Raw genomic sequence first — 26,626 nt, 5'->3', positions numbered from 1 at the left:
GCTTGTGCTTCCCTTTCCACCACACTGCCAGGTCCCCAGGGACAGGGTTAGGTTTTATGACACTTAACACTGGCAGAGTGAGAGTCGGAGAACACGTTTAGGTGTTTTCCTTGCAGTCCCTTGTATCCTGTAGGTAAGGGAGGCTCTCCTGCCAAAGAAACCAGAAGCAGTGACTGCCCAGGGGCCACGTGGGCAGCCTGGGTGGTGGTGAAAGCAGACTCACGCTTCTAAAATCCAGGCCCAGGGTGCTTTCCTCCATTTCCTCTCTGCTGCGCCCTTACGGTCTCCAGCCCATGCCTGGTAGGCCTGGGTGCTAACAGGGAGCCGCTCCCCATCTGGATCCTTAAGCAGGACCCTACTGCTCCAGGCTTCTCCGGGGATTGCCCTGTCCCATCGCCACGCTCAGCAAGGGACCTCCTCACAGCGTCACAGGAGAGGCAGTTCTGCAGAGAAATCTGTGGAGGACAGAGCGGCAGAGGGATCCGGCATCTGCTGGAAAACCAGGCCTCCTTCCAAGACACATTCCTCCTAGGACCATGTTGCTCTCCTTCAGTTAGAACCCCTGCCTGTCACAGAGGAGGCACCTTTGTTCTCTGTCTGATAAGCTTCTGCTGATATGACAGACCAGGAGAGCGAGGCGGGCTCTCAGCTCCCCCCTTCCTGGCCTGGCGTCTTCCAGGGTCATGTGGCAGCTTCAGCAACTGGACCTGCCTGCCTCTCCAGGCTCAAGAAACTCACTTTCCCCCTCTTAAGTTTCTGTTCCCATGTCTTTGCCCATAAAGTCACGAAAATTGAGAAGAGGAGGTGATAATTTCAGAGACAGAGAACCGACCACTAATTATATTTCACATCTCAAGGAGCCTGTGACCCCAGGACTGTGGTTACCATGTTGGGAAGGGTTCTGCCCAGTATATCAGCACTCATGAGCACAGGCTTTGGACTCAGCCTGGCACCTTAGGCAGTTACTTGTCGTTTGTGAGCCTCAGCTTTGTCTTGTGTAAATTGGGGATAATCTACAGGGTTCTCAGGGCTCTTAAACGAGATCACGTGAAAAGCCCTTAGCAGCAAGCCTGGCTTGTGGTGTGTGCCCTGTGCATGTGGGCTGGTTTTTAGAGAGTGCCTTCTAGTGTCCACGGTCCAGCCCAGCCCTGCTCCCTGAGCCCTCTGCAACCAGCAGCCTGATACAAGTGGCCACGTCAAGTATCAGAGAAGGAAAAACAATCATTTTCATTTCTGTAGCACCTCCTAAGTGTCAAGGGCTAGACACCCTTAAGTTTGTTATCTCTTTAGTTATAATAAGGGCCCTGTGAAACAGAATTTGTTATTTCTCTTTCTTTGAGAAATTTCTTTGAGAAATTTTCGATTTCTTTGAGAAAATCAAAATGGGGGATACAGAAATTTTCCTATCTTGATACAGCCAGCATGAGGCAGAGCTGGCTTTGAGCCAGGTCTGATAGATTCCAGAGCTCATGTATGAAACTTGTGAAAAGACCAGAGGACGTTTTAGCTTTTAAAATCAACCTCTGGAATTCCATTTCTACCAACAGATGCTCAGGGTGACGGAGCTTGTGCCCTGCCTTTACTGGGAAGTCCTGTTAGGTTTTCTGCTCCCTTTCCACACCCCCTCCTCCCCAGCCCCCATCAGCTGCCCGAAGAGTCCTCCTCTTCTTTTCTTTGGGCTTCCCCACACTGACGTGGCTCTGACCTTCCAGTGCCCTCTTCCCCGACGTGGTGAACTGTATGCAGACGGACAACCTGGAGCTGAAGAAGCTGGTGTACCTGTACTTGATGAACTACGCCAAGAGTCAGCCCGACATGGCCATCATGGCTGTCAACACCTTTGTGAAGGTGCGGAGGAGCTGGGCGGGGCTGGGAGGGCCGCTCACCGCTCAGTCTCCCTGGGTGCGGCGCCACAGCCCAGGGTAGAAACACGGAGGCTCCTTTCCGCCCGTCTGACTCCCTGCTTGGGGGCTCTTCCCCCAGTGGAGGGCTCCCACTGTCTCTAGAAAATGAGGTGCCACAGAGCCTGCTGACTCATTCCCACACGCTGCCCCAGGCCCGTGGGTCCCCATGGCCCCGTATCGTTTACAGTCCCAGGACGCAGCCTGTGTCTCAAGGCCTCCCGCTGCCCTGATGGACCTTGGCCCCTTCTGCATGTTCTGTCCTCCAAGGGGGGGATAAGCAGGGGCTCACACTGTTAGCTCTGCACACCTTTAAAACCTTAGCTTCCCAACCTTGTCTGTACCCACATGTGGGTGAATGGGGGTTCTGTATCCCGGTAGGAAAATTGAGGGTTGTCGTGCTGGGTGGATGCAGCTCAGATTGTGGCTCTGCTCTGTGACCGGCTGAACTCCTGACCCTCCTGAGGGCCTCAGCTCCCTCACGTGTGAAATGGGAATAGCATTGCCTGTCTGCTCTGAGTATCAGAGGGAACTGTGCAAAGCCTGCTATCTGGCAGATGCTAGGTGCCTCTGTGTGTAGCTGTGTTCGGTCACTTCAGTCATGTCCAACTCTTTGTGACCCCATAGACTGTAGCCCGCCAGCCTTCTGTGTCCATGGGGTTTCCCAGGCAAGAATGCTGGAGTGGGTTGCCACTTCCTTCTCCAGGGGATCTTCCTGATCTGGGGATTGAACTGGTACCTCTTGTGTGTCCTGCAGTGTCAGGTGGATTCTTTACCTAAGCCACCACGGAGGCCCAGGTGCCCACACATACCCTTCGTTTTGATGTTGTCTGCAGTCAGGGGGAGGCCCATAGCAGCCATCTGGTGTTGCTCAACCTGCCCCTGCCCCTGGCCAATGGCTGGTTCCCCTCAGGACTGTGAGGACCCCAACCCCCTCATCCGGGCCCTGGCGGTACGGACCATGGGCTGCATCCGCGTTGACAAGATCACAGAGTACCTATGCGAGCCACTCCGGAAGTGCCTGAAGGACGAGGACCCCTACGTGCGCAAGACAGCGGCCGTGTGCGTGGCCAAGCTCCACGACATCAATGCCCAGCTGGTAGAGGACCAGGGCTTCTTGGACACCCTCAAAGACCTCATCTCTGACTCTAACCCCATGGTGAGTCTCTGCTGCCTGCTGTGCCACCTCCACCACCCTCAGGGTTGCTTGGGAAGCCCTGGGCTTTGGGCCTCCACCAGGCAGCCCCGGTTCTGGGCAGGCAGAGCCCTGCAGGTGGGCTAGCTGCTCTCCTACCCGCATTGGTTTGGGCGCCATCTTTGGAGTGAGTGTGTCTGCGCAGCTTCTCTAAGAAGCTGTGTGGCCACGGGCAAGCTGCTTGACCTTCCCGAGCCCTCCTTTCTTTCTCAGTAGGCTGGATCTATTTCTGCATGGCTGTCGGGAGTGTTGAAGGTGGTGTGCCTGGCATAGCCTGGTGCACAGCGGCTGTGCCCTCCTCCCCGTTCCAGTCACTGTTGTCATCACTCTCCTCTCACCAAGACCATCAGAGAGCTCTGACCTGGAGGGGCTCCCCTCCCCACTTCTTGCAGGGCCGCAGAGGCTCACCCTGGGAGTAGCGTAGCCTGACGCACCGGGCTCAGTGCATGTCTGGGAGGGGAGCTGACTCCTCATGGTGGCGGTGGCTGCAGTTTGGAGAACAGTTGCTGCTACTTCTAAGTCACTTCAGTCGTGTCCGACTCTGTGCAACCCCATAGATGGCAGCCCACCAGGCTCCCCCGTCCCTGGGATTCTCCAGACAGGAACACTGGAGTGAGTTGCCATTTCCTTCTCCAATGCGTGAAAGTGAAGTCGCTCAGTTGTGTCTGACTCGTAGCGACCCCATGGACTGCAGCCCACCAGGCTCCTCCGTCCATGGGATTCTCCAGGCAAGAGTACTGCAGTGGCTTGCCATTGCCTTCTCCGTTGGAGAACAGTGGGGCCATGTTTAAAATGAAACGTACAACCTGCCCCCCCAGACATCTCATTCTGTGTCCCTCTGAGACACCCATCGCAGGTGGGCGCCCAGTGGCCAGTACCGGGATGCTGTGGAGCGCTGCTTGGTTAGGGGAGAGTTGAAAACCATGCAGCACCCCTGTGGGAACAGCGGCTCTCGTGGAGGAAATGGTTGTGGGCCCGGAGCTTCACCTGGACCCCTCTGTGCTCCAGCGCCCAGCTGTGCCCACCGCCCCGAGGGGCTCCGCAGGATGCTTCTGGCTCTGAGAGGCACGGTTGTCAAGCCCGCGGCGAGCTGCTGTAGCTGGCAGAGTGTGACTGTGTGTTAGGTTGCTTTCTTTTGCCAGGAACCCTGAGGAGCTCTCTCTTGTTGTGGTTTTCTTTAATGGCGGGCACGCTTAGTTTCAGCTCACAGAGGAGTCAGTGGAGCGGGTGCCTGCAGTGGGTCTCAGTGCTCCAGACCTTGCCCTTCGGGTCATACCCCTTTCAGGGTGCTTGCGCTCTGACTGGCCACTGACATGAGCTGCCTGCTACCCTGGCCTGTGAGCAGCGCCCCAGCCTCTGCCTCCTGCACCCTCCCCACAGGTGGTGGCGAACGCGGTGGCCGCCCTCTCGGAGATCGCCGAGTCTCACCCCAGCAGCAACCTGCTCGACCTGAACCCGCAGTCTATCAACAAGCTGCTCACAGCCCTGAACGAGTGCACCGAGTGGGGCCAGATCTTCATCCTGGACTGCCTGGCCAGCTACACACCCAAGGACGACCGGGAGGCCCAGAGGTGAGCCCTCTCTCCAGGGCCTCACCCCACAGAGCGTCCTCAGACCCAGAGCCAGGCAGTCAGCCCTCTGCTCACTGAGGGTGCAGAACAGAACCCAGGGCCTGCTCAGGCAGCTGACGAGAGACGTCGGTCACTGCAGACTCAGGCGGGAGGTGGACAGCATGAGAGCCACCATTTACTGAATCCCACTGGGTGCCTGGGGTTCTGCTGGGCGCTTCCCCCGCGTGTGATCATCTTTAGAGCAGCTTCATTCTTGTCTCTGGTTCACAGGGAGGTGGAGGAGGTCACAGGTCTCCCGGCCAGGTCTCCCCTGACTGTTGGTGCTAACCAGCATGGGGCCCTGCCCGCTTTGAGTGCCCTCACGACAGAAGGCAGGGAGTTGACATTTCTCCAGTACTTACTGACTGCTAGGCACTGTGCTCAGTGCTGGACACACACTGTCTCAGTTAAGCTCCCAGCAACCGTGTGCAGTTGGCATTTTCCTCTCCCGTGTTTTAGATGAGGAAACTCAGGCTCCGGGTGGTTTTGACCTGCAGGAAGGAGAACCGGGATCTAGATCTCCCTCCTCAGGAGACATGCTGTCTGATAACTAAAAACAGGGTGCTTCCCCCGTTTGTCTCTCCTGTCTGCCCCCCTTGGAACGGACCGCAGCATCTGTGAGCGGGTCACCCCCAGGCTGTCCCACGCCAACTCTGCCGTGGTGCTGTCGGCCGTGAAGGTGCTGATGAAGTTCATGGAGATGCTGTCCAAGGACCTCGACTACTACGGCACGCTGCTCAAGAAGCTGGCGCCGCCCCTGGTCACGCTGCTGTCGGCCGAGCCTGAGCTGCAGTATGTGGCCCTGAGAAACATCAACCTCATCGTGCAGAAGAGGTAGTGGGACTGCTTGGGAGGGGGCGGTCTCTGCTGAGAACGGGGGCTCCGAAGGGAGACTGGCCTGTCACTGGATAGGGTATCTCAACGGCTTACACCAGGGATTCCTAGCCACTGGTATCTTTGTCCCACAGGGGACATTTGGCAGCATCTGGAGACATTCTTGGTTGTCATCATGGGGGCTGCTGCTGCTGGCATCTAGGGGTGGAAGCGGGGAGGCTGCTCCACAGCCTATGGTGCACAGGAGCGACCGCCCCACCCCCACCCCCAGAACACCAGCAGTGAGAGGCTGAGAAGCCTTGGCTTAGCCTGGGCAGGTAGAGGCTAGCACGCACTTCTTAACCACAGACAGTGGCTGGTCTGAGCCCCCATAGTCCTTCTGAAGCAGGGTGTAAGGTGGTGTGTGCGCATGCCTTCTTGCTGGGGAAGGAGTCCAAGCTCTGGAGGCTAGAGGGCGACATGGACTCTGCATCAGCTTTAGGGCCGCTCGGAGTGCAGAGCACCCGTTTCTGTCTACCCCGCAGGGATGACCACAGCAGTGAGCCGCTGCTTCTAAGGGAAGGCACCAGGGTGGGTGGGGCGAGCAAGCCGTGAACCATCCTGGGAGGGGCCGGGCAGCGGCGTGCTGGGGGTGAGGCAGGGCAGATTCTGCAGTTCAGCTTCCAGCCTCTCTGGTCAAACAGCTCCATCAGCAGCTAATTCAGAAGCACCACCAGGCCTGGGCCCCATGTGTGCTGGGCAGCTAGTGCTGAGTCCTGATGGTGGAAACCACCTCTCCAGCCGTCCAGTGAGGGACCCCACCGCCCCCACCCAGCACGGCCGAGGCCCCTGCGTCACCAGGAGCCCTCCCACCCCATCGCAGCCTGCTCAGCAGCACCAGGGGCTCAGGGCCCCTCCTTCCTCCCGCTGTGTCTTCTCCCCTCATCACTGTTCTATTCCTCCTCTCTCTTGTGGACAGGCCGTGGGAGTAGGAGCCAGGTAGGGGTGGTGACTCTCATCTCACTCCCGCCCCAGTTAGCACTAGATGTGTGACGCAGGGCAGGCCGCTCCCCCTCAGGTTTCCTCAGCTGGGAAAAGGAGGCAGGAAGTGCCGATTGAGGGAGGAGCACGGACACTTCTGACAGTGAGTGCCTTCTCTAAAGCAGGCATGCATCATGCCACGTGCTTTGTATCTGCCTCTCATGTAGGTGTCCTTGTTGGGGTCCCCAGGACCCCCACACACGCATTCAGAGATTCACTAGGACTCACAGGAGACAGCGTATCGTCTCCGTGGCTGAGGTTTATTGGCCTGGTTAGGCTGTACAGCTGGATCATAAGGAGAAAGCCAGGTGGCCTCGGAGGAGTCCTTGCGCCAGCCTCCTGAGCTCCCTCCCCTGTGAGTCAAGGCACAGTCAGCCCCCTGTGTCCTACTTGGGAACAGTGGGTGCACTCTCGAGAGCCAGGTTCCCAGATGCCAGGCCTTTCTAGGACTAGCAGCACAGGCCTGTGATGGTAACGTTTCTGACAGATTGCTTCCTGTCTCATGAGTGAGAAGGCCTGAGGTCACCAGTTAGAATTGAAACTGAGGCCTGACTTCCAAGCCCATTCCCTGGTGCCTGCGACCTCCTGAATATGAAGTGTTTCTTGTTTCTTTCCTGGGATGTGGTTGGACACGCAGGAGCTGGTCAGAACCCTGGTCACAGGTCCCCTGCCCAGTAGCGTGTGGCCATGGGAGTCACTGCCTCCACGGATATCAGGCTGTACGTCCGACCCCAGAAATGCCCCAGCAGTTGAGGGGCCCCTGACCTGCTCTTTGCTCTTTGGGCACCCTCGCCCGCCCCCAGGCCTGAGATCCTGAAGCACGAGATGAAGGTGTTCTTTGTGAAGTACAATGACCCCATCTACGTGAAGCTGGAGAAGCTAGACATCATGATCCGCCTGGCCTCCCAGGCCAACATCGCCCAGGTCAGCAGAGGGTGGTGTCCGGGCCCTGGGCGCCATGAGCAAGCTCTCCACAGATGTTATTGGGTATTTCTGTGATTAAGGAGCCTGTTCTTTCTGTTACCACTTAATCGCCCGTCCATCAAAGTGGATGCGTTGGCTAGATCACCCGAAACAAGGCTTGTCCAGCCCCGGCGAGCCGTCCTCCCTGGTTTCCTCTCGGGCACCGAGAGCTCCCTCTCCCTCAGGACTCACGCCTCAAATGGGAGGCAGAATCCCAGCAGGCTTGCGTCTGTGCTCGCCCCAGCCCAGCGGTGTTCCGGGAGGGTGTCCTGCCGGACCCCCCCGACTCCCTCTCCTCTGTCTGGGCCACAGGTGTTGGCGGAGCTGAAAGAGTACGCAACCGAGGTGGATGTGGACTTCGTACGGAAGGCCGTGCGCGCCATCGGCCGTTGTGCCATCAAGGTGGAGGTGAGCCTCTGAGACTGTCCTGGGTGGGAGAAAGGAGGAAGGGCAAGGAGTCCGAAGGCAGGAGACCAGTCTGATCCAAACAGAATCTGTCAGCTGCTCACGACCCGGCAGGGCCTGAGGGTCACGGCTGGAGCCCCACAGGCCCCCACGCTACAGATTTGGCTCCTCCTCATCTGTAATCTCCCTTGGGCCTCTGAGTTGCTGCAGGTGAAATCAGCCCGTCATCATTATGGGATCTCCTGCAGCGTTAGTGCAGACGGTGGGGCAGCCCAAGCTGATAGTGGCCCCAGTAGACTTAGCTTTCACTTCATGGACTTTGGGGCAGGGGGCTCTGCCTGCTGAATGTTTTAGCAAGTTTCACGATTCAACTGTCTGTGCCCTTTTTTCCAAGTTGTCAAGGGTCACTCAGACCCCTGTGTCCTGGCCCTTCATCCCTCATGTTCTCTGCCTCTGGAGATGTTCTTGGGCCACTGACCCAACGCTCCTTAAATGGGTCCCTGGAGGCCAGGGGGTCCCTTGAGCCCCGCCTCTCAAGACATTTCCCCTTTGACACCTCTGATGGCAGTGAGGAGTCGCTCCCACAGTCTGACAGAGTGTGTTGGAGTTAGGGGGTGTGGGGAGGCCGGGTCCCAGCAGAGGCTTCCTAAATGCTTTTGGTCACTGAAGCCCGTTCTGTGGAACAAGCAGAAGTGAAGCCCTGACCTCAGGGCTTGGCCTGGGAGAGCTCCAGAGCCCTCCCTGCTCTCAAGTTCTGCCGGCTTCCCCTCAGCCTCGTTCTGCATCCCAGTGCCCCTGCCGTCCCCCAGCCACCATTCTCTACTCATCTTCTCACCGGTTACCTACTTGCTGCCGTGGGCAGGGTGTGACTGGGCCCTTGACCTAGGCGGGCAGGCAGAAGTTGTGCTAGAAGTGGCCTCGAGGCCTGGCCCACGCTCTCCTCTTCCCACACAGCAATCTGCCGAGCGCTGCGTGAGCACGCTGCTCGATCTCATCCAGACCAAAGTCAACTACGTGGTGCAGGAAGCCATCGTGGTCATCAAGGACATCTTCCGCAAGTACCCCAACAAGTGCGTGGTCACCACTCCCTGCCCGTGAGGACGCTGTAGTTCTGGGGGGCCGGGGAAGAAGGGAAGAGGAGCACGGGGAGCGCTTGCTCTTCCTTGTATCCCTGCTGCTCTGCTCCCCAGGCCTCAACAGGAACCAAAACGGAAAGGATAAAGCTCATATCCTGTTCCCCACCAGCCTCTCGGGCTCTTGTAGAGTAGCTGCCCATGTCTCTTGTCCCCTCACGGGCAGCCTGGGCACCCTCGGTGCTCACATACAGGCCATGCCCTGGTCTCCAGGTACGAGAGCGTGATCGCCACACTGTGTGAGAACCTAGACTCCCTGGACGAGCCCGAGGCGCGCGCCGCCATGATCTGGATCGTGGGCGAGTACGCTGAGCGGATCGACAACGCGGACGAGCTGCTGGAGAGCTTCCTGGAGGGCTTCCACGACGAGAGCACCCAGGTGAGGCGCGTCTGCGGGCCTCAGGGCCCTGCCCCTCCAATACCACTGGCGCCGTGGGGACGTTCATGTGAGAGGTGAACGGGTGACAGGCGTGGTCCCTTTCGTCCCTCACTGTGGTGCCTAAGGGGGGCTCCTGAGGACAGTCTGTGGTGGAGGGCTCTGAAGGCTGCAGACGTTTTCGGTTTTGTTGTTGTTTTTAATTAATTTATTTTTGCCTCTGCTGGATCTTCGTGACTGCATGCGGGGCTCTAGTGCAGTAGTCGGGGGCTACTCTCCGGCTGCGGTGCGCGGGCTCCCGTTGTGCTGGCTTCTCTCGTTGTGGGCACGGGCTCCAGGTGCACGAGCTCAGTAGTTGTGTGCGTGGGCTTGGTTGCCCGGGGCCTGTGGGATCTTCCTGGAGCCAGGATCAAACCTGTGTCTCCTGCGTTGGCACCAGGGAAGTCCTGAGTTTGTTTTAATTTTGTATTTATGGTTGGATAGGTACTACACTGACTTAGTTCAAAAGCTAAAAGACACAAAAGGATATATAGTGAAAATTCTGTTTCCTGCCACTCTCCTGGCCTTGAGTTCTCCTGGAAAGCACCATGTTACTTGTTGGTTTCTGGGGGGAGGGTGGGTGGGTTGCTTCCAGACAGAGTGAGTTTAGGAACACATCAGCCAGTTCCTCCACAGAGACAAAAAATAGTCACTTTTCATCACTTGTGATACTTAACGTTCCATAAAGTCAAATTCTGATTTAGTACACTAAACCCTTGCTCCCAGGAGAAATAGAGTCGTGTTTCTACACACCTTCAGTCACCGCATGTTTATCTACTGGTCAAGATAAACGTCATTACGTGTGCTTCTGTTTAAAGACACCTTGCTTAATACATTCCGTTGATTCATTAGCATTGAACTCGTGGCCAGCAGCTATAACTCACGCCTGAACAAAGCTCATCTGACACATGTATTTTCTCCAAAGGCATATCTCAGCCTTCCTGCCTAGGAGCCCCAGAGAGCTCTCCAGCTCTACATTGGGGTGGGGTGGGCCCCTTGTAAACAGCAAAATCACCAACAAAAGGCCCCAAGCTGTGAACAGCCTGGCACGTTTACCATGAGAACGGAGCACCACCTCACTTGGTCTCAGCCAGGAGCTTATATGTCTGGCAAAGCACACATTCACTGCTCTGCAGTCTGTTAATGACTGTGAAGGTGCCATAAGCATGGGTTTCTGGTCATGAGTAAATGTTAGCAAGCAGACAGATTTGCAGGTATGTCCTGTGTGAATCATGAGGACCAACTGTTTATATATTTCCTTCTCACTTATTTTTAAATATTACTTATAGTAAACCATGCAGATTCAAACTGATCAGCAGGTTGTGTTTTTCCCTTAAAAATACGTCTGAAAGCCCTGACATTGTGAGAGCTTTTTACAGCTTCCTAGCTTTATGCAGAAGGACCCTGTTTAATCAGGGTCCCCGACTGGTATGTAGGTGTCCAACCTTCTGCTCTTTTAGACAGCTCTGCTGGGAGCGAGCTGTGGGAAGCTCGTCTTCAGGCGCAGCTGGAGGACCGGTTCTTAGGAGCGTGGTGCTGGTAGGAGGGCCTGCGTGTTGCCGGTCCGGGTTGCTGTGTCCAGACTGCCGTGGCACAGAGGCGGTTCTGGTTTACTATCCCATCGTAGGGGCGGGGGACCCTCTCCTTGTCTTCTGGCCAGCCTAGAGTGTCCTCAGACTCGGTGTGTATAAACTGCCCGCTTTCTGTGCCTTATGGGAGGCAAGAACTTTTATAAGAATACTTAGTGCTTTGCGATTTTGGAACTTACTTTAGATTCTTTTTGAGCCCCCTCGTCCTAGCTTGTAAGCTTCTCTAGCCGTGGGCAGGGGAGGGGCAGAGATCAAACTGTCAACTTCTGTTGGATCATGGAGAAAACAAGGGACTTCCAGAAAAACATCTAATTCTACTTCATTGTCTATACTAAAGCCTTTGTGTGGATCACAGCAAACTGTGGAAAATTCTTAAAGAGACGGGAACACCAGACCATCTTGGCTGTCTCCTGAGAAACCTGTATATGGGTCAAGAAGCAATAGTTAGAACTAGATGTGGAACAACTGACTGGTTCAAAATTGGGAAAGGAATGTGACAAGGCTGTGTACTGTTACCGTGCTTATTTAACTTATATGCAGAGTACATCATGCAAAATGCTAGTCTAGATGAATCACAAGCTGGAATCAAGACTGCCAGGAGAAATAATCAACAACCTCAGATATGCCGATAACACCACACTAATGGCAGAAAGTGAAGAGGAGCTAAAGAACCTCTTTTTTTTTTTTTTTCTTTAAAGAGCCTCTTGATGAGGGTGGAAAAGGAGAGTAAAAAAGCTGCCTTGAAACTCAGCATTCAAAAAACTAAGATCATGGCATCCAGTCCCATCACTTCATGGCAAATAGAAGGGAAAAAAGTGGAAACAGTGACAGATTTTATTTTCTTGGGCTCCAAAATCACTGAAGATGGTGACTGTAGCCTTGAAATTCAAAGACACTTGCTCCTTGGAAGAAAAGCTATGACAAACCTAGACAGCATATTAAAAAGCAGAGATATTACTTTGCCAACAAAGGTCTGTATAGTCAAAGCTATGGTTTTTCCAGTAGTCACATACCGATGTGAGAGTTGGACCATCAAGAAGACTAAATGCCAAGGAATTGATGTTTTTGAACTGTGGTGCTGGAGAAGAGTCCCTTGGATAGCAAGGAGATCAAACTGGTAAATCCTAAAGGAAATCAGCGCTGAATATTCATTGGAAAGACTGATGCTGAAGCTCCAGTACTTTGGCTACCTGATGCAAAGAATTGACTCATTGGAAAAGACCCTGATGCTGGGAAAGATGGAGGGCAAAAGAAGGGGACAACAGAGGATGAGATGGGTAGATAGCATCACTGACTCAATGGATAGTAATTTGAGCAAACTCCAGGAGATAGTGAAGGACGGAGGAGCCTGGTATGCTGCAGTCTGTGGGGTCGCAGAGAGTCAGACAGGACTTAGCAGCTGAACAACAACAAGCCCTGAGCTGCAGGCTGACTCGGGCCTCAGAGTGTGTTGCGGGGGGAGGGGAAATTGGGCAGGGACTCAGCCTTGGTTCCAGGCAGCACAGCAGAGGGACAGCGGGGAATGAGTGCCGGCAGCCAGCAGCCCGGGGCTGGGGAGAACTTGGTGAAGAGTCCCTGTGTGGTGGTGTGGTGGTGTTGACAGCAGCCATGACCGCTGTTGTGCCTTGGGCAGAGGACACGGTTCTTTCCATTTGTTGTCTCGCTGACTTCCCGTCCACCCTGTGAGGCATTTCATCCGTTTTAGAAAGGAGGAAGCAGACTCAGCAGTTAAATGACTTGTCCAGGGTCACCAGCTGGGAAGTGATGAAATCAGCATTCAGAGGAAGTGCTGTCTAGCTCTGGCTCCAAGTCAGCTGCCATGGCTTGTGTCTTAAGGGCTCCCAAGAATCCCTGAAGTAGGCTGCGCCTCTCCCTCACCAGCTGAGGGTGAGCAGCCTTCTCCCGGCTCCCCGGCCAGGGACTTGAGCCAGGTCTGGAAGCCAGTCCCCAGCCGCCTCTTGGAGACAGCCAGCCTGCTCCTCCACCGTTGGCCTCTGTGTCCCCAGAGCGCAGGGACTTTGGATGCTCCTGCCTCCCAGCATCAGCCTGCCCTGCGCACCAGGCAGCTCCGCTGCTTGTTTTCATAAGTGCCATTCTTCGGACGGGCCCAGACGCTGCTGCCAGTCCCGCCACCACCCTTCTGCTGCAGTCCCGTCCGTGGCACCATCTGGGGAGCCTCTGGTTGTCTTCCTGTGCCAGGGCTGACAAAATGAGATGGGGCTAAGGAAGGGCTGCGTGCAGAGAACTGTTTTTTCAGAGGTGTGTTTTTAGTCAGCAAGTGTTTTTTTTTTTTTCTGGCAAGTTTCTCTTAAGTGCCTATTTCACGCCAGGCTTTGGAGTGAACGATAGCCAGGGATGCAGCAGGGGCAGACTCGAACCCCGCCCTCAGGGGCTGCTGCAGGGCGGCCCGGTGGCTGCAAAGCATTGCCAGGACTGTGGGGCGGCACCAGTGAAGGGGAGCTGGAGCTGCAGAAGTGGGGAGGGGGGATGGGAGGCGTGCTCAGGTGCAGACAGGGCGGGCAGGAGGTGGGGCTGCTAGGGGCCGGGCGGGCATCGTTCCACCTCAGGAGGAAGGCTCTGCGGGCCCAGTTGCCCCATCTGCCCGGCATCCCTGGCACTCGCTCCTTGTTGGCAGGTGGTCTCCGGTAAGCCCACCAGGCACATGTATTGCCCCCATGAGCTGAGCTCCTGACGGTCGTGGGCCCAGAGCCCTGATGGGTTTCTGGGGCCCTAGCGCTGGGCAGCGGTCCCCAGCCGGCCTGGGGTGCCGCACAGCTCCGTGACCAGCTCCTTCTGACCATTCAGGCCAAGGTCCAGACTACTCGGCCTGGCCACCCTGCTGCTGGCCTGGCTTGTTTGCGTGGCCAGCCCAGACCCAGGAGAGCCGCTCTCGGCCTTTGAACACCCTTTCGGTTTCTGAGGTCCAGAGCTCACCCTCCCCCCTCGCCGCCTCTCCGTCCTCAGGTGCAGCTGCAGCTGCTGACGGCTATCGTGAAGCTCTTTCTGAAGAAGCCGACAGAGACCCAGGAGCTGGTGCAACAGGTCCTCAGCTTGGCCACGCAGGTGGGTGCAGCCTCCCTGCCGTCCCCAGCTGGCCCTGGTTCCACCCCTCCACCCAGGGAGCCAGACCGGGAGTCCAGCCCCTAATCCCCAGCTCAGGGAGCTCAGTCAGACAGATAGGGAGGGCGGGGTGGGGGCGATGCGGAGCCAGCCTGTAAACCCAGAGCAGAGGGAAGTCCCTGAGAACCGGGAGGGCAGGCCGTGCAGGGGGCAGGGAGCGGAGGCAGGGGCAGGCTGGCCTGAGGGGAGCCAGGGGGCTGGGTTGCGTCCACTCTGCGCCTAAAGGGGCAGGCTCCCACCAGCACTCAGGCAGTCAAGTAGCGAGCCTGTGACCCCCTGTTGTGGGGCTCCTCCTCCCCGTCACCCATGTGCTTGGCATTTCACGCCCTTCTCGTCACCTCCCAGGATTCAGACAACCCAGACCTGCGGGACCGCGGCTACATCTACTGGCGCCTGCTCTCCACAGACCCCGTGGCTGCCAAGGAGGTGGTGCTGGCCGAGAAGCCGCTCATCTCCGAGGAGACAGACCTCATCGAGCCCACGCTGCTGGACGAGCTCATCTGCTACATCGGCACGCTGGCCTCCGTCTACCACAAGCCGCCCAGCGCCTTCGTGGAGGGAGGCCGGGGCGTCGTGCACAAGAGCCTGCCGCCCCGCACCGCCTCGTGAGTCCGGGGGCCAGTCGCCAGCCCACCTCCCCGGTTCAGTAGCACAGTGCTCGGGCCTGAGTCTGAGCAGCATTAGGATTCTAGCGGCCCTGGTGAATGCGCACTACACACCAGGTGTGGGTTAGGTGATAACAGCTCTGAGAGGCGTCCTCCCTAAAGAGAGGGACCAGAGGCAGGGAGCGCTTGAGAGCCTGGCGAAGAGCGCAGGCCGCAGGGCTGGGCTCAGACCCAATTCTGCCCGCCTCCAGGGCCCCAATGTGCTCAGGTCCCTCCCCCGCGGCTCCCATGGCTTTCTGGCCTGGCTGTCCTGTCCTCCGGGGACCTTAAAGTGGACTGAGTTGGGGGATACAGACGGCCCGCCCTCCCCTCAGCCCGGAGCAAGATGGGTCAGGCGTGGGAAGGGGAGGAAGTGGGGTGTAGACAGGCTTCCAGGACAGTGAGGGGGCGGATCCCAGAGACGGGGTCTGGCCTCCTGGAGACGGCACTGCTCCCCACCCTGCTGAGCGTCTCCCCACGTCCCAGCAGGAGTGAAAGCACAGAGAGCCCGGAGACGGCCCCTGCCGGAGCGCCCCCTGGAGAGCAGCTGGACGTCGTCCCTACGCAGGGCGACCTGCTGGGTGACCTCCTCAACCTGGACCTCGGGCCTCCAGTCAGCGGCCCACCCCTGGCCACCTCCGCGGTGCAGATAGGCGCTGTGGACCTGCTTGGCGGCGGCCTTGACAGCCTGGTACGTCCTAGGCGCCTGGACGTGGTTAAGGGTGGTCTTCAGGGAGGGATCAGGAACACCTTCTCTGCCAGACGCCACCCAGGGATCATGTAGCTCCTGTATCGGTGAGAAGCTGAGGCGTAAAGAGGTCAGGTGATGTCCTGCCCAGCGCACACAGCTGCTTAGTGGCAGACACGGGATTTGGCCCCTTGCTGGGCTGCTGAACCCCAAGAGTCCTGGGGGCTGTTCTCCCTTACGCTCTGAGTCTGGCCCGCGGGCACCTTGGCTCTGTAAGGCTGGGGGAGCCACCCCTGCGCCCACTCCCTCACATGCGGCACCAACCGGGGGTAGCCGCCCAGCAGGCCTGAGAGAGGCCCACGAGACGCAAGACAGCCCCTCCCCCAGGATGGCGGTGGCGGGATGGCCTGCTGTCTCGGGATTCTTCAGGCAGCTGGAGAGCCAGGTGGAGGTGGGACCCAGGCCAGGTCCCCAAGGCCACAGCACAGGGAACGTCAGGAGGACAAGGGTGGTCGAGTGGGGCTGGGGGTGCGGGGCGGGGGGCTGCCCATCGTAGAGACCTGGGCCCCTCCTAGGCCGCGGCAGCCTCGCACAGGCCCCGTGGGGTCGGTTGGAACAGCCGTGACTAATCTTCTGCCTCTTTCCTCCCTGTCTTGTCTCTCTGTGTCTTCTTTCCTGGCTTTCTCTCTGCATGTGGCTGCCTGTTCTCTTCACCCTGCCTGCTTCTGCTGGGAGATGGGGGATGAGCCTGAAGGGGTACGGTTCAACCCTGTACCACCAAGCCTTCGTCCTGCTGCTCCTTGATCACCCGCCCGGCGTCCCAGAGCGGGGGTGTCAGAGCCATCGCCCTTACCCTGCTAACCCTGGCCTCTGTCCAGCACCCTGGCAGCCTCTGCATTGACTGCCTGGTGCCCACATCCATTAGGTCCTCAGCCCACCCTCATTACCCTCCTGTGAAGTTGCCTTGTCATCCGGAGGCCCCCATGAGCCCTCTCTGACATCCTGCGGTGTGCTCCAGTCTCTGAGCACTGCCCCCTCACAGCACTGTGTCGAGTGCCCCTTTTATCCGTGGCGTGTCAGTTTGCGAGCGTGCCCAGCTCTTTCCCTTGGGGCTTGTAGGGCACGGGAGGGCTCAGCCTCTCCTCTCCACCCACCTCACTCTGTCTTGTTTCTGCAACTTAGAGTTGACCTGAAGGCAGCCCTGCAGGACACCCTCTTGCCCGCCCCCGTCTTCTAAAGGGCCAGGCGGCCGTACTTCCTCTGGCGTGCCTGCCTCTGACCCCTTTCCCCTTCCTCTAGATCGGGGCCCCCAACTTTGTGGCGCCCCCAGCAGCAGCAGTACCGGCCAGCCTAGGAGCGCCCATGGGCAGTGGCCTGAGTGACCTCTTTGACCTGACCAGCGGTGTGGGCACCTTGTCGGGATCCTATGTGGCTCCCAAAGCAGTAAGTGCCGTGGGTCCGTGGGAAGCGGGAGGCAGATGTGTGGGCTCCCTCAGTGGCCGGCTGGGTGGGCTAGCTCAGGCCAGCCGGGTTGCCCGGAGCAGCAGTTGATCAAGCGAAGCAGAGAGCAGCAGGAGCACAGGGAAGGGGTGCTGAGCCTGGTGTGGGGGCCTGGGGAGGGCTTCCCAGAGGAGGTGTCACTGGAGCTCAGTCCTGCGGATCAAGTCAGTTAGCAAGGCGAAAATGGGGAGCTGAGGGGGAGTGCTCACCTTCCAGAGAACAGCAGAAGCCCGTCTAGTGACTGGTCAGTGGTTCTCAGTGTGGCTCGACCCGGTGCCCCAGATTGATGACGGGCACTTCATAGCGCCCCCTCCTTTTGTAATGAATGAGCTCTGCCTACTAGTAACATTTCCGAAATGGTAAGGTGCTGTCATCGCCTGAGGAGACTTGAAGAGAACAGAAAGCTTCATTTCAGTGTGGTGCAGGCTTGGGCACGCCCGCCCCGACAGATGGGACGGCGTTGCCAGGGCTTGGCAGCAGAGCAGTCACTGTGGCCCCACAGCGCAGGTGCCGTGAGCAATGGGCCGGAGGCGCCTTTCATTTCCGACGTGGTGACCGACTCCCAGAAAGTTCCCGACAAAACAGAGAACAGGCTTCCACTGATTCTCACCATCATTAAGTTCCTGGGAATTTCCGGGCGTGCTGAAACCCTGCAGAAAATACTCAGGGTCTGCAGGACAGTGGCTCACGGTGAAGCCTGCCATTCCCACGGCTGCATCCCTGACCCCAGTCAGCTAAAGCTGTCCCCATTATCAGCCTGGAGGTGCCCCAGATGCCCCCTGTGCCACCCAGGTAGTCCCACCCCACCTCGGACTCCTGGCTGGACTAGCACTGAGGAGGCAGGGAGCTGGCAAGGCCACGGCCCCAGCTCTGAGGTTTTGCTCACCATCCTAGCCACGGTGGGTTTTAAGCAGAAACCAAGCTTAAAGAGCAATCGCTTTGGCCACTGTGTGGAGGCCAAACTTAAGGGCTAGAGCAGAAGCCAGAAGCCAGTGAGGAGTTCTGACTGCTCATGGTGGCCGGACAGGAAGGCTTTGTAGGGCTGGAAGGAGGCCTGGCAAGACATGGGGGCGGTGGGGAGAAGGGTTCTGGCTGGCAGTGGTGAGGGCAGGCGAGGGAAGGAGAGCTGGGGACAGCATGGTGTGGGCTGGGCCCTTGGCCTCAAGGAAGCTGCGAGAGGGGACGGACGTGGCCTGAGCCTCGCAACACTCAGCCAGCGCCCCTCTCTCTTCCAAGGTCCCCTCCCCAAGCAGGACCCAGCAGGGCTTCAGAGGCCCAGGGACATGTCCCTTATGATGAGGAGAGCTGCCAGCCAGCACCTGCCCTGCTCCAGCCTCCCTGGGTGTGCCTGCCAAACGACCGTGGTGGTGGCCAGAGCCACCAGCCACGCCTTTTTGCAGGATCTGGGCCTGAGGGTCCCCCAGTTGGTGGCAAGCCTAGCACCAGCGGCCTCCCACTTCTGTGCAGGGGTGCACGCACACGGCACAGCCCCCAGCCCACAGAGTTCTCCTGGCAGCCGTGTGGCGCTGGTGTTCCTGTTTTCTAGTTGAGAAATCTGATTGCTTTAAGGTCCTGTAGCTATAAGTGACAACAGTCTGGAACTGAATATAGGTCTGTGGCACCAAAGCCCTTGCCCGCGACCCTTAGGTGATCGATCCTAAAGTGTTTGAAAACCTCTGTGTACCTACTTCAGTGCCATGATTGTCAGAATCAGCTTGCCCTCTGCGTGTAGATTCATTTTAATGTGTATTATCACTGCTTTGTCTTAGTGGAGGACCAGGTGAGTGTATCAGCTGGAAGGAGAGGTGAAGGGATCACCAGAATAGGAGTAATCAGGGCAGGCTGCCTGGAGGAGGAGTCCTTTTCAACATGGGCAGGGCTTTTCCCCTGCCACTTTAGTCCCAGGGATGTGGGTGTGCTCTCCCTCCAGAAGTAGTGACTGTGTAGGCTACCTCTTTCTCACAGCACTGTGACCACCTCAAATTGTTTGTCCTGCCTGCAGTCCCAGCCCCTCCTGGTGAAGGAGGGTGAGGCTGTCATATGTACAAGAACTTGAAGTTCCTCAAATATTGTAGCCAGAAGGAGCTGACAGTTCTAGACTCCATGAGCCGACAGTGACCAGGAGACACGATATCCCACCCCTAACAGTCAGGACGGTGATAGTGCCAGTTCTGAAGAACCTGGGAAGGAAGCCCGGTGGCAGGGTGGGGCAGGGCAGTCACCCTGGGGTGCTCTCTATGCTCCCAATCACAGCTCACTACTAAAATCCCAAGGTTCTGCCTGTGGATTTGTCTGGGGAAGCGAAGGATGAGCAGGTTAGCAAGTAGGATGGGGTGGGGGTGGGGCGTGCTTTCCAAGCAGAGGAGAGTGTGTGTGTGTGTGCTGTCCAAGCAGAGGAGAGAGAGTGTGTGTGTGTGTGTGTGTGTCCCCCGAGGAGCCTTGCACACTGACCCAGTGTGTGTGTGTGTGTGTGTGTGTGGCCCGAGGAGCCTTGCACACTGACCCAGGGAGGGCATCTGGCCATGGAGGCCGTGGGCAGTGGAAGCATCGCACCACTGAGGGGGTTCCAGGGTGCCGTGATGAGATTTGCCTTTCTGAAGATGGCTTTGGCTGCTCTGGAGATTGGGGAGAGAAGACTTGGGCAGACATACACACATCTATGACTGATTCATGTTGATGTTTGACAGAAAACAAAATTCTGTAGAAATTATCCTTCAGTTTAAAAAATAAATTAATCAAAAAAAGGAAAAAGACATGGGCAGCTACCCGGGTGGCTGCCCTCTCACCTGGGGACTCTGATGGTGGCTCCGCCGCGGGAGGTGCCTGTGGATAGAGGAGAGCGGAGGACGTGGTGTCAGGGGAGGAGGGGGCCTTGACGGGACCTGGGCGGGGTGACCGTGGCCATGCTCACTGACGGAGGGCCGCTGGGGAGGCTGGCCTCGGGCGGGGCTGAGCCGTCCTGGTGAGGATGGCAGCCAGAGAGGCATCTGGGCGTCCACAGGATGGCGTCTGTGGGTGTCCCTCCTGGGCAGGGCTTTGGTCCATGCCGTTCACTCAGCAGATGTTCCCCGAATACCAGTCTCACACCAAGCTCTGAGCCAATGATGCAAGACAGAAAAGCAGAGTCCTCCCCCTCGAAGCGCTGTCCGGGCACAGCGGAGACGGTTTATTTGCAAGAACGTCATTGCTGCAGAGCCCGGATAAGGACCATGGGGATGGGTTTCCCGGAGGAGGTGGCTCTGGAGCTGAGCGGCCAAGGACAAGGGCAGCCAAACAGGCAAGGAAAGCCTGCCAGGCGAGAGGTCCTCCTGGGTCCTGTCCCTGCTCAGGCCTGTTGGCACAGTTAAAGGCCAGCCCTGCTGTCTGCGAGGAGGACAGGCTGTGATGGCCCGGGGTCCTCTGGCTCTGGCCAGGCCCCAGGTACATGTGGGCTTTCTCTCCTGGGCTCATCTGGAGGCTCGTGGGGCCCGCTGGCCTCTCCACCTTCCTCAGCCCTATTCTGTTCTTGCTCTGACCTCCGGAGACTCGGGTCAGGCTTTGGGCACGCCGAGCGCCTCCATGTGCCGTGCTGCTCCAGCAGGCAGCCACCCCGCTGCAGGGGCCCCGGGCAGGCCGTGCGGGGTCCTTCCTCTCATCCCGAGGCTCACATGGTCATCCCCTGGCAGTCCAGGCAGGTGTGGTCCATCTGAGAGGCCCCTTCAGGTGTGAGAGAAGGGGGCAGGGGACGGACCCGCAGGTGGGCAGTGGTGTGGGGGATGTGGCAGCCCCCTCCCCATCGTTTTCCCTGCAGGTCTGGCTCCCAGCCATGAAGGCCAAAGGGCTGGAGATCTCGGGCACGTTCACCCGCCAGGCGGGCTCCATCTCCATGGACCTGCAGCTGACCAACAAGGCCCTGCAGGTCATGACCGACTTTGCAATCCAGTTCAACCGCAACAGGTGAGCTCCTGAGGCTGGCCTACCGAAGGCCCACACTGGGGCCTGCGGCCCGGCCCCGCTTTCTGATGGAGGAGGGTCTTCCTCACAACTGCCGCCTGGGCCAGCTCTCTCTGAGGCAGTGCTTTTCCTCACCGTGACCTCTCTCTGTGGGCACCAAAGTCCGAGGTCAGTGGTGGGGTGTTGGGGGGGTAAGGCACCTCCCTTTAGTTTTATCTCCCCACTGCCCAGGGTGGTGTTTCACTGACAAAATCTCCAGACCTGAGTGGCTCCCCTCTCAGGGCCTGTCGCGAAGAAGGCAGACGGAGTGGACAGGGCCTCTGGAGCGACGTCTGCTCCCAGCTCCTCGCCCCAGGGTCCCCTGCACTGGGGGTCTGGTGGGCAAGGTCTCCTTGGACCTGGCCGGCTAGGCCAGGGCTCTCTGGGGAACTCAGGCAGCCTCTCCTGATGATCCTTCTTCCTGAGTGGCTCTAGTGATGAGCAAACTGAGCCTCTAAGAAGTTGACTGAAGGGGCTGCTTCCTCCAGGAGAGCCTGTGCGCCAGCGTTTCCCGGCCGTCTGTCAGACTGGAGAGGTGGACACTGCTCCTTTTCCTCAGGCCCTGTAGGCCCCCAGGAGTGCTCCTGATGATCGCTCATAGTGAACTCAACTGCATGTGGAAAACTCCCTCGGTACCAAGCCTTGTGTTGAGAACTTTAGGAGTCTTTGTCTCTCTTGAGCCCCTTCACGGCCCAGTGAGGTCGATGCCATTAAGCCCCGTTTAGTAGAAAAGGAAATGGCAACCCACTCCAGTATTCTTGCCTGGAGAATCCCATGGACAGAGGAGCTTGGCAGGCTACAGTCCATGGGGTTGCAAGAGTCTGACATGACTCAGTGACTAAACCAGCAAAGTAGGTAATGATACCTGAGCTCAGAGAGGGTGAATGCCTCACCCAGTCACAGTTGGCAGAGGTCAAGCTCCAGGAGAGCCTGGAGTGCTGAGACACCATGATGGCCTTGGCATCCCCACATCATCTCCTGCTGTGTCCTGGGTGGGTCTGAGACCACCATGGGCAGAGCACAGGCTGAGGTCAGGCAGCTTAAGCTCTGGGTCTCAGCAGTGCTGCTCACCCAGGTCTGGGCCCGCCCCTCCCTGAGTCCCCGTGTCCTGGAAGACGGGAGGTTGTGTTCCTGTCACTGTGTTTACGAGGACAGGGCTTCAGATGCCCCGCCTGGGCACAGGGAGTGAGTCCGCGGTCCCAGTCGGTACCGTGGTGACTTACCTTCCCAGAGCCCGTGGCCAGGCGTCTCTCATGTTCTGGGTGCCCTCTGATTTGCCCACCTGCCACTTTACCAAGAGGCAGGGCTTTCCTGAAGCTCCGTGGCTGTCATGTGATCCTCCAGTTCTGGCCCAGACAGTAAACCCAGTGTCTCCCCTGGGATGGTCACGTCCCTCCAGGGAGGTGGGAGGTTGGTCACTGAGACGTGGGCAGCCACAGAGTTTTCAGGTTAGAAGCTTTTAGGCCCCTGGTATGACATGAGGCTCCTGGAGGGCAGGGCAGGACGCACTGACCTGGGCCTGCCCAGCGCCTCACCCAGAGGAGAAAGGGGAGCAGAGGTGGGCTTCGGCTAACCCAGGTTCTCTTCCTGTCCGTGGGGCCATTGAGGGCTGGGAGTGGGGGTCGGGAGCTTGTCCCTCCGGCCTGGGTCTGGCCTGGGGTGAGGCCGGCTCACTGGAGAGCCTTCTGCCCCGCCGTTGCCAGGCTCTGGGGCCCCAGGAGCCCGCCTGCCCTGTGTCAGCGCCTGCTCCCCACCACCCCTGTGGGGCTTCTCTCTCCCCAGCTTTGGCCTGGCCCCCGCTGCCCCACTCCAGGTCCACGCGCCGCTCAGCCCCACCCAGACCGTGGAGATCTCCCTGCCTCTCAGCACGGCGGGCTCGGTCATGAAGACAGAGCCGCTGAACAATCTGCAGGTGTGTCCCCGGGGGGACCAGGCACCCGGTCCTTCCACGTGCAGGGCGGGGAAGCCCTCGGGGCTTGGCTGGCTCTGCCCCAGGGCTGTCTGTGGAGTCTTGTTGGGGCTGGGAAGGCTGGGGGCGGTGAGGAGACAGACATGGCTTCCGGGGAAGCAGTGAGCGGGGACCTGCTCAGCTGTGCTCACAGGGAGCAGAGGCTTCTTGGGGCCTCCATGGGCATCAGGCATCAGGGACGACCTGGGCCCCCTTGTTCCCAGGTGGCTGTAAAGAACAACATAGACGTCTTCTACTTCAGCACCTTGTACCCGCTCCACATCCTCTTTGTGGAGGACGGGAAGATGGGTGAGTCCTGAGGGCGCCCAGGGGTCCCTAGAACGGATGGGTGGAGTCCGCGAGTCACTGGCTCCCCTGCAGAGCCTGGAGGGAGGGTCACACCTTCCCGGGGCCCTGAGGGTCTTGTCTGGCCAGCTCTGCCCTCAGCCTGACCTGCAGCCTCTAGACAGTCATCCCACAGGCCCCCCAAGGCAGGGGGCCTGGACCACACATCACACCTGATGCCCACCCCTGGTCCCCAGCTAGAACCTGCGGGAAGGCTCATCCCGTGCCCAGAGGGTGTGGGTCCCTCTCAGACGTCACCACAGGAGCCTGTGATGTCACTGGGACCAATGAGTGGGCTGCTCGGTGCCAGGGACAGAGGCCGGGCGTGGGCAGGTGTGGGGAGGGCGTGAAGGCCCAGAGGCAGGGAGCCCGGGGTTCTTGGGGAGCAGCACAGGCGGCCCTCTCAGAACACGAGCTCGGGGTTTGCTGAGGGAAGCAGGAGGGGCTGTAACGGAGCCACCCTGGTCTCGGGTGCAGGGTCTAACTGTCCCTGCTTCCCGATGAGGGTGCTGAGCGGGGTCCGACCTGTGCCCCTGCAGACCGGCAGATGTTCCTGGCCACGTGGAAGGACATTCCCAATGAGAATGAGGCCCAGTTCCAGATCAGAGACTGCCCTCTCAACGCAGGTAGGACTCCCGAGCCCTGTGCCTGTCCACGCCGTCCTGTGCCCTGACCCCAGCCCTGAGTGCCAGATGCCCCATTTCTGACCTTGTGACCCCCAGAGGCCGTGAGCAGCCGGCTGCAGGGCAGCAGCATCTTCACCGTGGCCAGGAGGAACGTGGAGGGCCAGGACATGCTCTACCAGTCTCTCAGGCTGACCAACGGCATCTGGGTGCTGGCCGAGCTGCGCATCCAGCCTGGCAACCCCAGCTTCACGGTGAGGCACCCGCCCCCGCCTGCAGCCCTGAGGCCCCTGCCTTCCTGCCCGCATGCCCGCCTGGGCTGGGGTCGGCCCTGGTGGGGTGGGGTGGGGCATCCAGCCCAGCTGAGCCTGGTGTGAAGAAGCACCAGGATTCTGACCTTAGAAAGCTTCAGCTCAGTCCCATCAAGTGTCCCAGATAAGGCACCATATTGGGTCTCCGAACAGTGAAGTGGACTAGAATCGGGTCCTGTGAGGCCCACCTGGTCCTGGGCCGGGGCTCCGCTGGGCCCAGGGAGCCCTGGCCCCTGGGCTCCCCGCTCCCCGAGAAGGGACGAGGCTTCCCAGAGGCTGCGCCACTGCTCGGCCCCCGAGAGCCCAGGCTTGCTTCTCCCTGCACCTGAGCGTGCAGGCGTGACCCCCGACGCCGCTCCCCGGCCCCCAGCGGCATGGGCGCCGCGGCTGGTGGTGGTAATTTCTGTCTCCCTGCGTCTGGTCGCTGCATGTCCACCTTCCCTGCCGGTCCGGCGGTGCAGGACCTGGAGGTTAGCGGACTGCTTTTCTCTTTCTCTTCCCCGTCCTCCCAGGCACGCCTGGCCACCCCACCTCCTGGCCTGGCCTCACCCCCCCACTCCCCAAAGCCGGGCAGACGCATGCAGGCTGCAGGCGGGGGGCCAGACCACCCCCCTGCCACGCCCTGTGCTCGCAGCCTGCTGCGGCACTCCCCACAGGCAGTGAGCGCGGAGCCCTCGGAGGAGACCGGGGCCCCTTCAGAGCAGCAGCGCTGGCAGGAGTGCCAGCGAGCCTGTCTCTGCTATTGGGCTTGCCAGCTCTCCTCGCCTCGTGGTTAGAGCCGAGCCAGATCTGACACAACTGCCCCCTGTGCAGGAAACCAGAAAGATCCCCCCACCCCCCAGTGCCCCCACAGCCTCCCTCCTGGCCCCCAAACATTCTCAGGGACCCCCAGCCTCTACGGTGGGGCCGGCCACCTCGGGCTCTGACTCACACTGCAGCGGCTGCGGGGGCTGGGACAGCAGGTCTGTGGGCTGCAGTCTGTTCAGTCCCCGCCCGGCTGGCTGCGGGGCCGCCCCCTCGCCGGCACCGCACAGCTGCTCCAGCCACTGCTGCCTCCCTGCCAGGCCCCATGTGTGCCCCACCCTCTGCCATCTGCTCCTCCCCGCCCCCCGAGCCTGGAGAGGAGCCCTGGGAATAAGGGGTCCCTGCCTCCCACCCTTGTCCCCCTACAGCTGTCCCTTAAGTGCCGAGCGCCAGAGGTGTCCCAGCACGTGTACCAGGCCTACGAGACCATCCTGAAGAACTGAGGCCGTCCAGCACCCACCCCAGCCTCCTCTGGGCCCCCTGCGAGGTGGCAGCACCTCCCCTGCGAGGGGCCAGCGAGGCTCCTGGCATCCCCCGGCTTCCCCAGGCCTGACTGCAGGACCCGCTTGGGGCCTCAGGGTGCTCCTGTGCCCAGGACTCCCCTATTTCCATCGTGCTGATGCTTGGGGTCAGGTGAGGAGGGCACCAGAGGAGCCAGAGTGGCAGCAGGAGCTGCATGGGGAGACCAGCAGCTGGCTGCGCGCCCGCAGCGCCCTCCTCAGGCTCCCAGCCCGGGGTCCCTCTGCCCTCTCTGCCCCTGCCCCTCCCAGGACAGGCCCTGGCAGGCATCCTGGTGTGCGCGGAGGGTCCCCTGGGTGCCAGGAGAGCTGCTTTGTCAGGGCCGGGGCTCCCGGGGCCTGCCCCCCTCCCAGGCGCTGAGCTCCTCAGGGAAGACCAGGCAGAAGCTCCCAAGCCCCTCGCAGCTCCGGGCCCCCGGCAGACCCCTGGCAGAGGTGTCTCCCGCCCCCCTGCCCGCGAGGACAGTCACTGCCTGTGTGTGCCCGGGGCTCCTGGAGCGAATGGGGCTGAGGGGTAGGGTGCCTGGGCGAGTGGGGTGCTTCCTCTCTGGGGTTCTCCTTAGCTGCCCCTTCCTGGCCTCCCAGGGTCAGTTGTGTCTCACAGAGCATTAGGTTTTCCTGTTACTGCTGTTTAATAATAAAGATTCTGCTTTTGGCAGTCACGGACACTTCTTTCCCCTCCACCGAGTGTCAGAATGAAAAACCGCCTCCAAGTGGTCGAGGGTGGTTTTCTTGAGCCCTGCAGTAAGGATGCCTAGTATATATAAATAGAAATTATATATTGTATGTTTACTCTTATTTTCAGAAACAGAAAGTGAATAAAAATGATGACATCAAGCGTGTCCCTGGCCAGTGTGTCAGGCCCCGAGGCTGCTCTGGGCAGGGTCCTGGGTCTCCTGGGTCCAGGGCCCAGGGCTCAAGCTGTCAGCCCCTTTCCCTGTCCCTCTCCTGTCCTTGGACACCGCCTGCTGGTCTCCCAGCACCTTGACACCCTTGACCCCAGCTCCACCCTAGCCCACAGCATCCCGCCTTTAGATGCTCAAGGGCTGAGTCCGTTTTGGTTTTCCTTGGCTCCCAGGGTCAGCAGG

At 59.3% G+C, this 26,626-nt stretch overlaps 1 protein-coding gene and 1 non-coding gene across 7 annotated transcripts in view; both read left to right on the top strand.

Moving 5' to 3' along the window:
- AP1B1 (adaptor related protein complex 1 subunit beta 1) overlaps positions 1-26,196 on the top strand; it is a 44,552-nt gene extending 18,356 nt beyond the window's left edge. For 5 of the 6 annotated variants that reach the window (XM_070475517.1, XM_020907153.2, XM_070475518.1 and 2 more), the window contains 19 exons: positions 1,713-1,848; positions 2,815-3,060; positions 4,477-4,667; positions 5,319-5,540; positions 7,364-7,484; positions 7,836-7,931; positions 8,883-8,998; positions 9,275-9,440; positions 14,030-14,128; positions 14,531-14,790; positions 15,319-15,520; positions 16,253-16,273; positions 16,817-16,960; positions 20,808-20,953; positions 22,772-22,901; positions 23,162-23,246; positions 23,822-23,908; positions 24,005-24,159; positions 25,389-26,196. In XM_070475517.1, coding sequence (XP_070331618.1) covers positions 1,713-1,848; positions 2,815-3,060; positions 4,477-4,667; positions 5,319-5,540; positions 7,364-7,484; positions 7,836-7,931; positions 8,883-8,998; positions 9,275-9,440; positions 14,030-14,128; positions 14,531-14,790; positions 15,319-15,520; positions 16,253-16,273; positions 16,817-16,960; positions 20,808-20,953; positions 22,772-22,901; positions 23,162-23,246; positions 23,822-23,908; positions 24,005-24,159; positions 25,389-25,463 — 2,698 coding nt within the window. In that variant the 3' untranslated portion in view covers positions 25,464-26,196. The remainder of the gene's footprint in view (positions 1-1,712; positions 1,849-2,814; positions 3,061-4,476; positions 4,668-5,318; positions 5,541-7,363; positions 7,485-7,835; positions 7,932-8,882; positions 8,999-9,274; positions 9,441-14,029; positions 14,129-14,530; positions 14,791-15,318; positions 15,521-16,252; positions 16,274-16,816; positions 16,961-20,807; positions 20,954-22,771; positions 22,902-23,161; positions 23,247-23,821; positions 23,909-24,004; positions 24,160-25,388) is intronic. The other variant, XM_020907155.2, reaches the window with a different exon arrangement.
- Positions 21,378-21,474, top strand: LOC139037909 (small nucleolar RNA SNORD125). Its single transcript, XR_011490857.1, has one exon. It is a non-coding gene; the product is annotated as a small nucleolar RNA SNORD125 (small nucleolar RNA).
- Positions 26,197-26,626: the final 430 nt, after the last annotated feature.

The sequence above is a fragment of the Odocoileus virginianus genome, chromosome 12 (genome assembly GCF_023699985.2).
Source record: "Odocoileus virginianus isolate 20LAN1187 ecotype Illinois chromosome 12, Ovbor_1.2, whole genome shotgun sequence".
In the NCBI taxonomy this organism is placed as follows: domain Eukaryota; kingdom Metazoa; phylum Chordata; class Mammalia; order Artiodactyla; family Cervidae; genus Odocoileus; species Odocoileus virginianus.
This window is presented reverse-complemented; position numbering and strand designations above follow the sequence as displayed.